This window comes from Corvus hawaiiensis, chromosome 2 (assembly GCF_020740725.1).
Source record: "Corvus hawaiiensis isolate bCorHaw1 chromosome 2, bCorHaw1.pri.cur, whole genome shotgun sequence".
Taxonomy (NCBI): domain Eukaryota; kingdom Metazoa; phylum Chordata; class Aves; order Passeriformes; family Corvidae; genus Corvus; species Corvus hawaiiensis.
The window spans coordinates 83,621,293-83,635,268 of NC_063214.1; the positions used below are offsets into that span (position 1 = coordinate 83,621,293).

A 13,976-nucleotide genomic window follows, 5' to 3' on the forward strand; every position below is an offset into this window, starting at 1 on the left:
CCACATAGCTGTACTTCTGGGTAGAGAAAAGCCTGTGTGAGCCTCAGCACTGAATTCCTGATGGCCCACATTGATTAACCTGTAGCTCACTCCCTGTTTTATTTTCAGCCTGTTCCAGTTATGGCTAACCTGGCCAAATCTGGTACAAATTTCTGGTCCATTGGTCAAATGGAGAATATGTGAAGGGAAGGGGAAAATTAAAGGAAATAAAAGCTCATGAAATTACAGCAGCAGAACTGAAAGCACACACCATTACCTTTACCAATTCTTTCATGAAAATGAATATATTTTCTTTTTTCATTCAGGAAGGAAATGAGTGATCAACTGATATGTTCAATCAATCCCTCTGAAATGGGATTTGTTTTATCCTGTTTTACTCAAGATGTTAATAAAATAATATTAGTTGTCTTGGTATCTTATGCCATGTTTTTTTCATCTTGGAGCTATAAATTTTCAAGATAAACAATATTCAGGATGAATAACTAGAAGGACTCTGTATGTGTCCAAAGACCAAAGCATTGCATTGAGTCACTGACAGACATTTTAGTTTTATGATATCTAAACCCTGAAAGATGAGAAATGGTTCTCTTGACCATGGTAACACATGCAGAGAGCAAAGGGGAAGGAAGAGGAGGGGCATGAGAGTGAGAAAGGACTAAGGATCCTGTAAAGGATTTGTCTCAGGGCAGTCACAGACATTATCAGATCTAGAATCACATGGCAGCATTTTGACTGCGTAATTCCCCCCTTCTAGTAGCAAGACACATCATGGCATACCAAAACAAGGGGAAAGCTTGCAGAAGTTCTAGTCATTTTGTGATTCAATGTAGTAACAGCAAAAATTTAGAAGTTCACAGAGAAGACTAAACTCCTAATTATTGTATCGTTGTAAATTCTGGGCTGAAGTACATGTCCTTTAGACTAATTCTTTACTAACACCAAATAAACAGTATTTCCTGTGGATGTTTTCTTTAGGTTGTTGTTTGTGGGGTGCTTTTTGTGGGTTTTGTTGTTGTTTTTCTTGTTGTTTGTTTTGTTTATTTTTTGTTAGTTTTAAAGCCTGTCATCTACTTCATTGTAACACCTGCCTACCTCAGGATTAACGGAACACATGTACATACTTAGAAGGCACTCTCTGTATATGTAATAGCATACCTACAGTGGTTTTAATATTTAAAAAGCTTTGCAAAAAGAAGTAACAAGTAACAGTCACATTGGATATCACATAAAGAAATATTGGGAAGGATCTGTGTTTCTATTTTTCTGTTTATGGGAGGACAGAAATTCCCAAGTCATCTACTGCAATTGAATCCCAGGCATTAAGAGAACTTTTAAAAGTGATATGGTGCCTCAGCCTCTTAGAAACTGCACCTGCACAATTATCTGTGTGGATTGACGCCCTGTAAGCCACTCACCCTGTATTTAACATCTACATTTGTACTGTTTAAGAACAGATTCCATCTAGTCCCTGGAAAGGGACTGAGGTAGCTTGCAACAGGTGCCAGGGAATGCCAATATTTCAACTTTTTGGCAGGATTCCTTTTAATGGGAAAGACTGCTTCAGTACAGTGCCACTAACATCAGTCTTAGATATCTTTCACAAGTCAAAATGCTTCACACACAGCAGGACATGATCATCTCTCTCCCTACTTGGGTGACTGCTGCCCTTGTAAGAACCTGGAAAATGTGGACATGCCTTGAGGAAGAACAACTCACTGGGTCTTCATTTGCTATAAAGTGTGAACTGAAACTAATAATGGCTAAGGGTAGAGCAGTGCACAAAATCAGGCTAACTTCCCATCTGCAGCTTAGTGCTCTAAGGGGAGAGAATGATGGCACCACCAGTGTAGAATGTTAAATTGTGAAAAAGTAGGGTGACTGCCAAAGTGGAAAGGCTTGTGAGGCTGAACAAGTCTGAACATACAGTGCAATGTAGACAGTCTCCAGCATGCAATCTTGGTCACATTGCTAGTCTGTGATTACATCCCTTGACTGGGATTTTGCATGGTGGAAAGGCAGTGCTGAGATGAAGTTCTGCTTTCTAGAAGGAGAGGGATAAGGAGACTGATAACATCAAATCAATCACCCCTTTTTGAGGAGAGGATGACTTAAAGGTTTCACAGCTACTTCTGCAGCTTTTTCCTCCTTTCTGACCCAACTGTGGAACTCCAAAGGTAGGAGTGACTTAGGTGGAAGATGGAGCTTTCCAGATGTCCAAGCACCCTCATGTACACAAAATCTCATCAATTCAGATTAGACTAGCAGATGAATCTGTTCTAACTTTACAAGGTAAAATACTGTGTGGGTTTTTTTCCTGACTTCCCTATTGTGGGAATGATTTGTTTTATAATTAAACGCATCTGGGGATGATTCTGGCCTGTGTTTTGCTAGGTGAAATTTTAAAGAATTTTTAAGTATTGGCCAAAAAGTGGATAGCATCCTCCATTTGAAATTCCTGGCATAAGATGTTCAGAATTTGTTAGTGAGCAGTTGAAATGAATCAATAGGGGCTGGGCTGCAAGAAATTCTGCATCCTGAAAAACAGCACCATGCTTGGAAACTACCAGTGTTTCACTCAAAATTTTATTTATAGCCTATCCATAAATTTTCTGGGCTTGTAATTTTGTTTTTGGTTTGGTAGTTTGCTACATGTTGTCCAGCTGGTAATATAGTCATGCCATAGCTTGAAAAAATTGAAAAAATGTTGGCTGAGTGACAATCTGTGCATTTTCTGTAAGAAAATGGTGTTCCTGTAAGAAATGGTGTCCAGCTTTTATTTTTAGCAAATAAAGCCAGTATATAGTAGTTCAAGATAAATGTGCTTGAGAAGTGTGTGTACCTATTTACTTACCTAATTGCCTTTGCCGGCTCACATTAATTCTGACCTTGGGGGATACCATTACTTTTTCATTTGTAAGCAAAGGAAAAAAAAATTGCTTTTGATCTGTTGGAGTTTCTTTGGTTTTGTATCATTCCTTCTCTGAAGCTGCTCCCTTCCAGTAGCTTGGAGAGTTTTAGAGACCAGAAGACTTGTGGGAAATATTCTAAGATCTTGTTGTTGTCTAATAATGTCTATGTCAGTTAAGAATGTTTTTCATTAATATATATTTTATGTTTTCTTGAGCTGCTTTATCCTTCTTCATGTAAAGGTTGTTATCATTTTTATCTGCGAGTGCTCATCCATTGCAGGCTTAATGCAAAGCTGATTGTAACCCTATTGCATCTTACAATGAATACATCATTGATACCCAACTAACTGGAAATAATTTTCTATGGCAAAGCAGAAGAATTTAAAGTCAGATCACACTAACCTCTTGTAATTTACTGGGATTTACAGATTAAAATGATTATTTGTGAAATGACTGTGGTATAGCATACACAAGATAGAGGAGGAGAATCAAACACGTTTTGTATGATTGTATGGACTTTTCTATTTTTACATGTGTGCATAAGCATTTTGTTTGTATATACATAGCATATGCAGTATAATATACTGTAACCTGTGTGTGTAAAAATACATATAATATTTATGTAACACTCACACTCATTTGACAGCTTTGAGACTGCAGATGGATTTTTTGAAGTTGTGATTTTTTTTCAGATTTGTTTTAGCTTGTTACTTTCTCATAAGGAAAGAAAAATATACTTTTAACTCATAGGATACTAATTAAGTTAGTCTGAAGCTTTGTCCACTGAATCAACCAGAAAAGCATTGGTTATATCTAAGATTGCATAATTTATGTCAACAGTGTAATTTTACTGTATTGGCAGGTAAACACATGGGTATGTTTTGTCTTTGAACAAATGATAAATTTCCCTTGCCTTTTTGGTGTAAACCTCCTAGCAAATAATTTGCGATTTATTGGGAAAGTAATGGCAATGCATATAATTAGCTATTCTCTATTGTTACCTCTATTTGATTACTTTCCTGCTATCACATGCAATATGAAACCATCTATTATGAGGTATAGAATATGTAAATATCTTACTTTACAAGAGAAACTGGAGACTGGTCCTTTTTCTAAAGAGGTGGGAAATAAAAGAATAATTGTTAACCATGTCCTTTCATTTTCTTGAAAACATCAATTACGTTTACAAATCCCAGAAACACAAGCCTGCCAGTGGAACAGAAGTAACTCTTTTCAGAAAAATCTAATCACATCTAATAGCTGAAATTTATTTGCAACTGTAATTTGAAACATTAATTATGATAATGTTCTGACTTCTTTTGTAACACAGTTCTCAAAAGCCTGGCAGTTCTCTTTCTGGTCGTGCTGTAACATATGTTTTGTGACTTGGAAAATTTCTCTACCTTTCTTTCTTCTTTTTGTTTTTTTACATACACCCATGAGGGAAATTTCTTTTTCTCCTCTCTTTCTTACCTATTTTCGTCACCTTCCCCATTGCTCCCCCTTTCCTGGATGTTAATTTAAGAGATGGATTTTAGTGCTTATACTGACTTTAAATGTGTTCGACACTGAATGAATGCTTTATATTTTGGACACAGCAAACAGTAGCAGTGAGGAATTGCTATACTGTGATACCAGGGTGCTCCAGCAGTGTCAGAGCAGGAAAAATGCTGCTGCTGCTATCTTTGTCTTGTCTTGAGGCGGAGGCTTTAGAAGGTGCCTTCTTTAAATACATATTTATTTGGCTTTATTAAAGTGGTTATTAAATTATTTTTGAAAGAACTTAGATTTTGCTATGCTAGCTTATTTGGCTGTGAGTAAAGAAAATCTGTGTGAGGAAATACTTTAATGATTTGCTTTTCAGTTGAGAAAAGTAAGTCAAGTTGTCAAGATACCTGGCTTTACTCTGAAAGCCTTTAAAGAAAGTGACAAAAGGGCTCTATTTTTCGTTTTGTTTTGTTTTTTAAGTTGTGTTTTTCTGTGTGACAGGGAGATTAGCCAAAAAAATGGAATTTTTATTAGGACATGAAAAGGTCTCTAATGACCCTTGAAAGCAGACAAAAGGGTAGCACAATAAGTGACAGAACTCTAACGAGGGTGGAGGGCATTCCAGAAAAAAAAGAAATTAAATCCTTTAATTTTTTTCAGCTTGCCATTTTCTGACAGCTTATCAAGTGGTTGGGACTTGTTTGTTTTGGCATGCAGTTCATTCATTGTAGGCAGCCGGTACTTTGTTCTTCTTTGTGGTTTCCAAAACCTGATTGTGTTTATCCTAGACTGTGGGAAAAGTGTATATTCCTGTTTCCTTTATAAAAGTAAACGTCAGGTTTTGTATGAAATTTTATTTCCTATATTTTCCATTCCATTAATCATTATTGTTGAAATATGTCAGGCTCTGGCACATCACCCTTTGTTTTCATATGATTGTACAGATTGCAATGTCAGTGTGTGACCTGTTAAGTCAAAAAATAAGCATGTTTGGGCTGTAGTAATTATTACTTCATAAAGTGTAGCCGAGGAACATGCACCATTAGTGAAAAGGGACCAGGATTTAATTTATTGCTATTAAAATTGTTTTGGAGGATATCTAGCTATTGTTGGTGTAGCACTTTCTCATTTGGTCTAGAGAAGACAAGACTTAGGGGAGCCATGATAAGGGCTCTTCATATACCTGTAGGTAGCTGTAGAAAGGAAGGGAATAATCTGTGTTTCCTGTGTGTAATGAAAAAGAGGAGAATTAATATGTGTAATAAAGTTGAAGTAAGGGTTATTTTAATCAAATACTAGGAAAAAACTTCCTAATTGTAAAGATGCAGAACACTGGGATAAATTGCTTGGGGAGACTGTGAAATTTTTGCAATTGTAAGATTTTGAGAATGAGTTAGAAACACATCATTTGGGAGTGACACTGGTGTGCTTTGATTGTGTTAGGAGTCTTAGGCTAGAAGATCTCTCAAGATTATTTGCAGCCTCATTCTTAGGATTTTTTGTCTTTAAAATGCTGAAGATTTCTGTGCAGTTCTTTGCAATAATACTCATCTTCTCAGATCTGTGCTTTAGTACTTTTATGTACACTTGGCATTGTGTAAAATCAGGGCGGTGTTCAATGACTCGGGACCGATGTGGGCCATAGTTTAAACAGTAGGAATTAAATGTGAGAAAAACTTTTTACATTGAAGGAGAATACAATTCACAGGAAGAAAGAATTCTTGATATGTTTTGCATATTTAAGTTATGTTTAATACTGTGTGAAACCAGTAATGTATTTTCTCTTACATTGTCTTGCGGCTTACTGACAATGTAGTATTTGAAGACTGTTTAATAACTTCAATCAACTCCTGAACCACAGTAGGTGACCAGACATTTCATAAGGTCATTTTTTTTTTCTGTTCTCAAAGCAGCATCATTGGAGGTTTGCATTTTAAAAAGAGATTAAAATGTCTCTCATTAGGAGAGAATGAAGATAATATTTAATGTGAGTAACAGGAATACAGAATCACAGAGATGGCAGAAGCCTCATTATTCATGACATTCGAGCACAAGGTTGCTCTGTGTTGTACTTGGCCATATTTGCCTTCATTGTCCTTCAAAAAAAAATTTTATTGAGTTGACTGAACTAAAACCAAAATCTGAGATGAAATATAATTTAGACTTCCAGTACTTCTGTTGAAGGAATTTATTTTATCTGTTTTATGTATAGATTTATGTATTCAATTGTTTTTGATTACTTTACAGTGATGTGACAAAGCAAATGGAATGGTTACAAATTTTGAGTTGCTTTAATCAATTCTTACATTTGTGTTTTTCAGCGGATTTCTCGGAATGCCTCTGGAGAGACAAGCATTCAGTTTCTAGGCACAGTGGTAAGCATGTAATAACTGTATTGCAAAGAATTAAGTTGGTAGAAGAATATAATGTAAACAGAAAGTAGGTAAATTACACTTTTACACTAAAGTGTAAAATGTACACTTTAGTACATTTACACTTGTAGATATGGGGGTCAGTATTATGTATAAATATTCTGAGTGTAACAGGTGAATGTAGGCCAACTGAAGCCAACTTCCAAGGCACAGTACCTGTGTTCTACCTTTCTGTTGATTCAAGTCTGCATCTATTTCATTTAGAAGGGATTTTAAGGTAGCTAGCTGGTTGTAGAGTTGTAAGCTTATTGCAATATACTGAGGTTTGATACACATCAGGATCAATCCCACTCTTCTTCACCACATCAGCTTTCTGATCTCTATTGCCTCACTGTATTACATACCCCTATATCCCAGAGTGGGTCAGTAACTGTCTTAGGAAAAGACTATTTAGTAATGCAAAGTGTTCTGTTCTTTTCTTATTCTAACCAGATTTGGTAGCTTTGTAGTTCTCTCAGATTTTGTTTGCTGGATAGAAGTATGCCTAAAATCCTAATCAGATTTTATACCATTAGACAGAATTTATACCATTAGACTGAACAAAATTATCCTTTGGAGCAGTCATGTATAATATACAAGTTTTGTGTTTGGTTATGGATGCTTATAAACATACATGTGATAGAAGCAACTTCCAGTTCTGTGATTTGCATGATTAAAATGCAGTCATTGAATTTTTTGAAGTTCCATATGTGTCTAAAAATAGTTCTGAAAATGAAATAAAATTGAAGGATCCTCTAAAGTAAGTTGTCCTGCTTGCTGCCCACAGATTTCACTGTAGTGATGTTAGCAGTGAAAAGCCTAAGAATGAAACATTCCATGTAGAATTTAGTCCTAACATCTTTGTGCACTATTTGTTTTGGACACAAGTGGATTAGGATTGCATATGATCATGCTTTCATTCTACTTACTTGCGATTAGTTTTGCTACAAGTCCTATGAAGCCATTGTTTGCAAGGTCTAACACGCTAAGGGTAAACTTAACAAGAATACCTTGCATTTATGTTTTTTCCTTACATGTTTGTTTTTAGAAATGAAAAGTACCCTTCATATTTTTTACTTCTATAGATACATCTCTGTGTACACGTATTTATTTATTTGTCTTAGTTACAAGCAGAGTAGCAGTAACCTAAAGACATAAAAATGAAGTTTTGTTCTGCACTATTGTATTTATGATGGTGCTTCTGCTCTGGAGTTGCAACCTGTGTATGTGAGATTGCTGCTAGGTGGTTGGTTGGGTAGTCTTTGTGTGAGAAAATAATTACTCCAAGTAGATAAGATATAAACACAAATGCAGCTTGATAATCTGACTAGATTTTAATTGATTTCTCTGTAAGGGGGTGCTGTAGCAGGGAAAATTCTGATTGTGTATTTTGTGACATAAAATGTTAAACCTGCTGTTCAAATTAGATATGAAAATATTTTGTATTCATTTGTTAGAAGTGGCCCAAAGTCTCACTTACAGACCGGGAAGAGATTATAAAAAATGGTGATGAAACAGCTACTGGATTGTAATATATGTTAGATCTTACTGACTAACTCGTGTGTTTATTGAACCCTAGTTATTTGGGGAAATCAAGTATGTGATTACAACTAAAATTCTCAGGAGGACTGAAGAGAAAAGCCTTTAGTACGCTCTCTGAAATTTTTTTATTTAATATAAATTATGCACATCTTGCTGATCAAACCCAGAGAGAGAACTTCAGCAATCAGGGTAGAGAAACAGTAATGAAGTCTGCTTCCCAGGGTTTGCTCCAATAACAGTTTTCTCGTAGAATCCAAGGCAGAGTGTGTACCTGTGCTCAGTCCTCCAGCCTGCTGTCCTCCTTTCCCCTAAATCCTGCTGTTTCATTTGTCCTTTGCTCATTTAACATCCTTGTACTCTTCTGATTTAAGCTTAATATATTCAGTTTAGGTAGTGGGGGGGAATATACAATGATATCCACTACAGATTGCTGCACATATAGATACACAGTCTGTAGCGTGTACATGTGCACCTACACAAATGTAAATGTTCAAACAAAGAAAATGTTACCTTAATGAAGGCCCTAGAAATACATTCACCATTACGTATCTCTTATTAAACCCTTGCTAACTGCAGTTGACTTAGGAAGTGTTTGAAGGGAATATTTAGCAGCAAAAGAGTCTTGATTGCTCATTATTATTATAACGTATTGTTATCAACATAATAAACAGCTTGCAAAGTTACTTCTCCACTCCTTTTTTTTAGTAGAAAACATAAAGAATAACTCTGAACATTCTGTGTTCATTTTGGTCAGGGCAAATGTTGATGGCACTCCAGTGGTACCAGCCAGCATGATGCTCTGGAGTGTACAGACCACTGACCTGTCCAGCAGAGTGTATTTTTAGAATGAGCTTGTAAGGAGCACAGCTTGCCTGGCTTGTCAGGAAGGCATCAGCTTCAATAAATGGCTTCACTTGATTTTTTGACATCGGGTAGTAGAAACAACTCTGCTGCTGGATTTTGACAAAACACAAGTCCCTGCTTCAGGAAGGCAGCTGACACTCTGAGGGGAAGTGAAAGCTGTGCTTCTCTATTAGAAATATCCTGGCTGTTCCAGTTAGGTGGAGGACAGAGAAGACTGTATTGCAGATGAAAGACAACAGTATAATATGAATTTTGCTTCATAACATATGGTAAACATCTGGACAGTAAGATGAGTGTTTCTGTTAGTGTAGCAGCATATTTCTGTTGTTTTAGAGGAGAAAAGGAAAAATCATGTTGCTTTCTCCAGTGATATCATAGCTTTGAGTGCCTACTGTTAGCATCACTTGGGGGTCTGCATGGATTAGTAATAATGTTTTTGTTTGTTTCTGATCATGAGTAGGAATTAATTGCTACTTGAGCATGTCTCTTCACTCCAAACTGTAGTGGCATTAGATAGCTTATTTTCTCCAAGTCGTTTTTTTGATAGAAGGTTGTGAGTCTCAGATATGATAGGGACTTAGCTTTTGGAAGATATATGAGGATGTTTCTGCCTGAGGAGCAAGCAACTTGTAGCTGTAAGAAATAGTTATTGAATTGGAAATTGCACTGGTTTGGTTTAATTTTCTTGTGAGGATAGCATTTTGAGTCCTCATTAAATTATTGCAGAGGAGGTCCTGGGTTATGGCTGTAATTGAGATTTTACATGAGTTTTTACTCATTTGTCCCCTCTGATGAATATCACTAGACGTGGTGTACTGATGGAGTCCTGCTATTTTGCCACTTCACGCTAGATTTATTCAGATAGTGTATTTATTAATAGCATTACCATAACAACAAGTAATCTGGTTGTGCTATATATTGTACAAAGAAAAAGGAAACAAGCTAGTACGTGATTCAGATTAATGTCCAAAACTGTGCCCAAAAGCAAGAGTGCAGGAAATAAGGGAGCAGTAATTTATGGGCTGTCTCCTGTGTGTAGGCAGCTCACAGAAGTAGGTTTGTCAAAAACGTAGAATCACAGAATTGTTTAGATTGTAAAAAGACCTCCAAGATGATCAGTTCCAACCGTTAACCCAGCATTGTCAAATCCACCACTAAACCATGTCCCCAGGTGCCTCATCTACGTGTCTTTTAAATACCTTCAGAGACAGTGGCTGCACCACTTTCCTGGGCAGCCTGTTCAATGTTTGACAGCCTTTTCCATGAAGAAATTTTTCCAAATATCCAATCTAAACATCCCCTGGTGCAGCTTGAGGGAGTTTCCTCTCATCAGTCATTACCTGAGAGAAGAGACCAATCCCCACTTGGCTACAACCTCCTTTAAAGCATTTGTAGAGAGTGAGAAAGTCTGAGCCTCCTTTTGTCCAGGCTAAACAAGCCCAGCTCCTTCAGCTGCTCCTCACAGGACTTGCTCTCTAGATGTAAAGATCATATGAAATAGATTAATAAAATCTATAGAAAAACACTAAGATCTATGTGCAGAGCTTCTGCTTCAGCCTCTGCAATTCAAAAAACTGGATGTTTGAGTGCTCAGAGGACCAAAGTCCACCCTTCATTCCTGTCTTTCTAATTACCCTCCAGTTTCTGTTGTGTCTTTTGTCTTTTCGTTCCACCTTCTGTTCTCTTACATGAGAAGAATGTTTTTGGCTGGCCCACTGCTGGCCCCAGTCATTTGTTGGTTATTCAGGCCTCTCAGCTGGACTTCAGCAATGAAATACGTCTGGGCAGGCAGCCTTTAACGCTAAGAAAGCTGCAAGTATATAGAGAACTGCAGATTATTGTGCAAGCATTAAACGTATTCTAGACTGTGTGTGGAATTTGAAATAAAGAAGTTGTGTATGTCCAGGTAATGAGCAGCCTGGCTCCATCACGTCTGTAATGTCATTGTCAGCTTTGGGCTGCAGGCCATGCTTGACAGCGATGCTCTGCTGACCCAGTGGATCACTTTCCTCAAAAGAGATGGTCCCTACCCTCTGCTCATAATTTATGCTGTTTCTTTGATCTTCTCTAACATCACAGCAGAAATATAAACAATTATTTTTTTTCCTCTGAGGAATGATGAAAGAAGATACACATGACATACTGTTCAGTATATTACTTAACAATATAGGGGAACACGATATAGGAACCCACATGGAGCAGATTAGAATTACTCTGGCTTAAGAGTCAAGCCATCTTTAGGTGCTCTCTGAGTTTCCTAGCACTGTTTTCTTGGTTCATCCATCTCACTGGAGGATTTTCCATTGCTTCAGTCTGATCACCAATGGGGTGCTTTTTGCCACCTTTGATTTACAAAATATTTGAAGTTTTGCTGTGGTAGCTTATGCTCTCTTGTGATTACTATTAGCCTGTTGATACTACACATCCTTTTATTCAGCGTTTTTGCAGACCCATTTAAAATAGTCCTGAGACCCACCACTGCAACCAGATCTGCAAATTCCAGGCTGAGAATACTGGATTTAGGAAAACAAGTCTCTGTCAAGCCCTGGCCATTCTTTTTAGCATAGCTGGCATATATTTGCATATAGTGCATTAGTAATCACAGTTGGTATTAATGAGTTTTGGGCTTTAGCTACTTCCAGATAGATTGGCAAAGGAATATTCCATACACAGTCAGGGTTACTAGTTCTGTATCCTGTTCATGGCAGTCAGAAATGGAGAGCTTTATAGAAAAGCATTCCTAAAATCTTTGTCTTTGCATCCTGTCTTACTGTATTTTCTTCAGTTGTAGATCTAAACTAATCTTAGGAGCTACAGGCCAGTATACTAACTTTTCTCAGTGCTGATTCTCCCTTCTGCTCCCTCTTACCATGGCTTATCTGCTTTTGCTTCAAGAGCAAACTTCCAGCTTCTTGTCCCATTATTGAGGCTTATAAATTGTGCTGAAACCCTGCAGTCTGTCTATAATCTCATCAGCAGACAGCTTCCTCCTCCTTTTTTCCTTCTCCCTGTGTTCTTATAAAGCTTTGGCTGTATGAGTCTGATTCAGCTCACAATGGCAAATGTTTAACAACCTGCTTCTTTCACCCTTAGAAATTGTTGCAGTTCTTAACAAGTTCTTTTCTTTCTTTATGCTTTTCTTTCTATATGCGACACTTCTGAAATTAGATACTGAAGATTTATGCAGACTTTCAAACATTGGTTTGGACCTGCAGAGGTTACAAAGGTGGTATTTATTGGAATACGTAGAGTACTAACCACAAGAAAATAAATGTAGGCCAGTAGGTGTTTATTTTGCAAGCTAATGTCTTTTTAAAAATGGTTTTTTTACTCTTCCTATTCTCAAGCCTTAAGATTAGGGTCCCTGCTGATGTAAAGGGAATTGTACTGTTGTATAGGTTTTTTTTTTTCTTTTCATCCATTTTCAGAGGCACTGTGAACCACAGCGCTTCTAGTAGTAGAGCTATCATCAGTGGTATTTCAGTAGTGCAAAAGGTGAAAAAACATGCAATTGTTTCTGAAAACAATAACTTCGTTCAAGTCTCTTTTGAACGTGGATGATGATGAGAATCCTGAGACTGGCAGCAAGGTGCTTTGGTATTCTGTGGAAAGTGGGTAACTCACACAACAAGGATTTCACTTGTGAAAGCAGCGACCATCATTAGGGCTGGGCAGTGAGAATTGTTCCAGTTCATGAGGTGTGAATGATCAGGTGCAGTCACACAGCTACATATGCTGTTCACATTTCAATTGTCTTATATATTATTTGCATGTTTTAAAGCAGAAGGTATAGTGAATATATTAAAACTGTCCACTGGGGACAAACTCAAAAACACCTGAGAGATTTAGAAATACCGGTGTTACCAAAAGCCACATCCCTAAAATCAAAATAATCAGATTACTTTGGAAATCTTGCTCAAGATTTCTTTGGAAAGAGAAATAAGAGAGTGCTTGGAGATCTTTCTGAATTCTGTTCCTGTGAATTAAAAGAAACCAGAAGTGCCACAAGTTTCCACAGAACAACTTCTCGTAGTCTTTGCCTGAGATCTCCTTGAGCAAGAGGTGGTGGTGCTAAGGTGAAGCTGAAGATGCGTAGGTGCTTGTTGGATACCTAATTGGGTGCTGCCAAATTTCCCTCACATGGTCTATGGATTTTGGTCTTGTTTCTGTAACACAGCCAGTGCTCTTCAGAAGACTTGTGAAAACATGTAGGTAGGTGGACTTACCTTTTCTTTGAATAATTTTGGCTGAAATTGTTCAGCAATTTAAATAGTGTATGTGGGTGCAAATGGGATAAGGAGTTGGGAATGGGGATTGAGAGGCAGAAATCTGCATTGCAAACATTGCTTTCTTACAAAAACAGGATGGAAGTAGGCTATTGCATTTAAATTCCAATGTTTTGCTTTTTATATATTCATTTTTTCTTCTGTTTTCAATTAGAGTTTTAATTTGCAAAAAAAAAAAAAAAAAAAAAAGGTCAGGATTTCCATGAATATGCTTGATGTTGGTGGATTCTGTAGTGTGTGTGCTCTCTGTAGTATAGTGGTCTTTGTTTATAATAGAGACCACTCATCCCTCAGAAATAAGCAAACGGAAAAACTAGGATTTTTGGTTTTTCATACTTCATTTGACAAATTTCTTTCTTCCTGAGCTCAGTAACACTTTAAGGACAAGCACTGAACTTGGTTGGCTAGCCTGTTACTTGGAACACAAGTGGACAACTTACCCAAAGGTGTAACTCAAGTGATTTACTTCGGTAGAC

The 13,976-nt window shown here is 37.1% G+C and overlaps 1 protein-coding gene across 1 annotated transcript in view; it reads left to right on the plus strand.

Annotated features, from left to right (window-relative positions):
* The window catches only part of PCCA (propionyl-CoA carboxylase subunit alpha), a 273,709-nt gene that overhangs the window by 208,939 nt on the left and 50,794 nt on the right, over window positions 1–13,976 (plus strand). Inside the window, exon 21 of the mRNA XM_048295883.1 lies at window positions 6,719–6,772. Coding sequence (XP_048151840.1) covers window positions 6,719–6,772 — 54 coding nt within the window. The remainder of the gene's footprint in view (window positions 1–6,718; window positions 6,773–13,976) is intronic.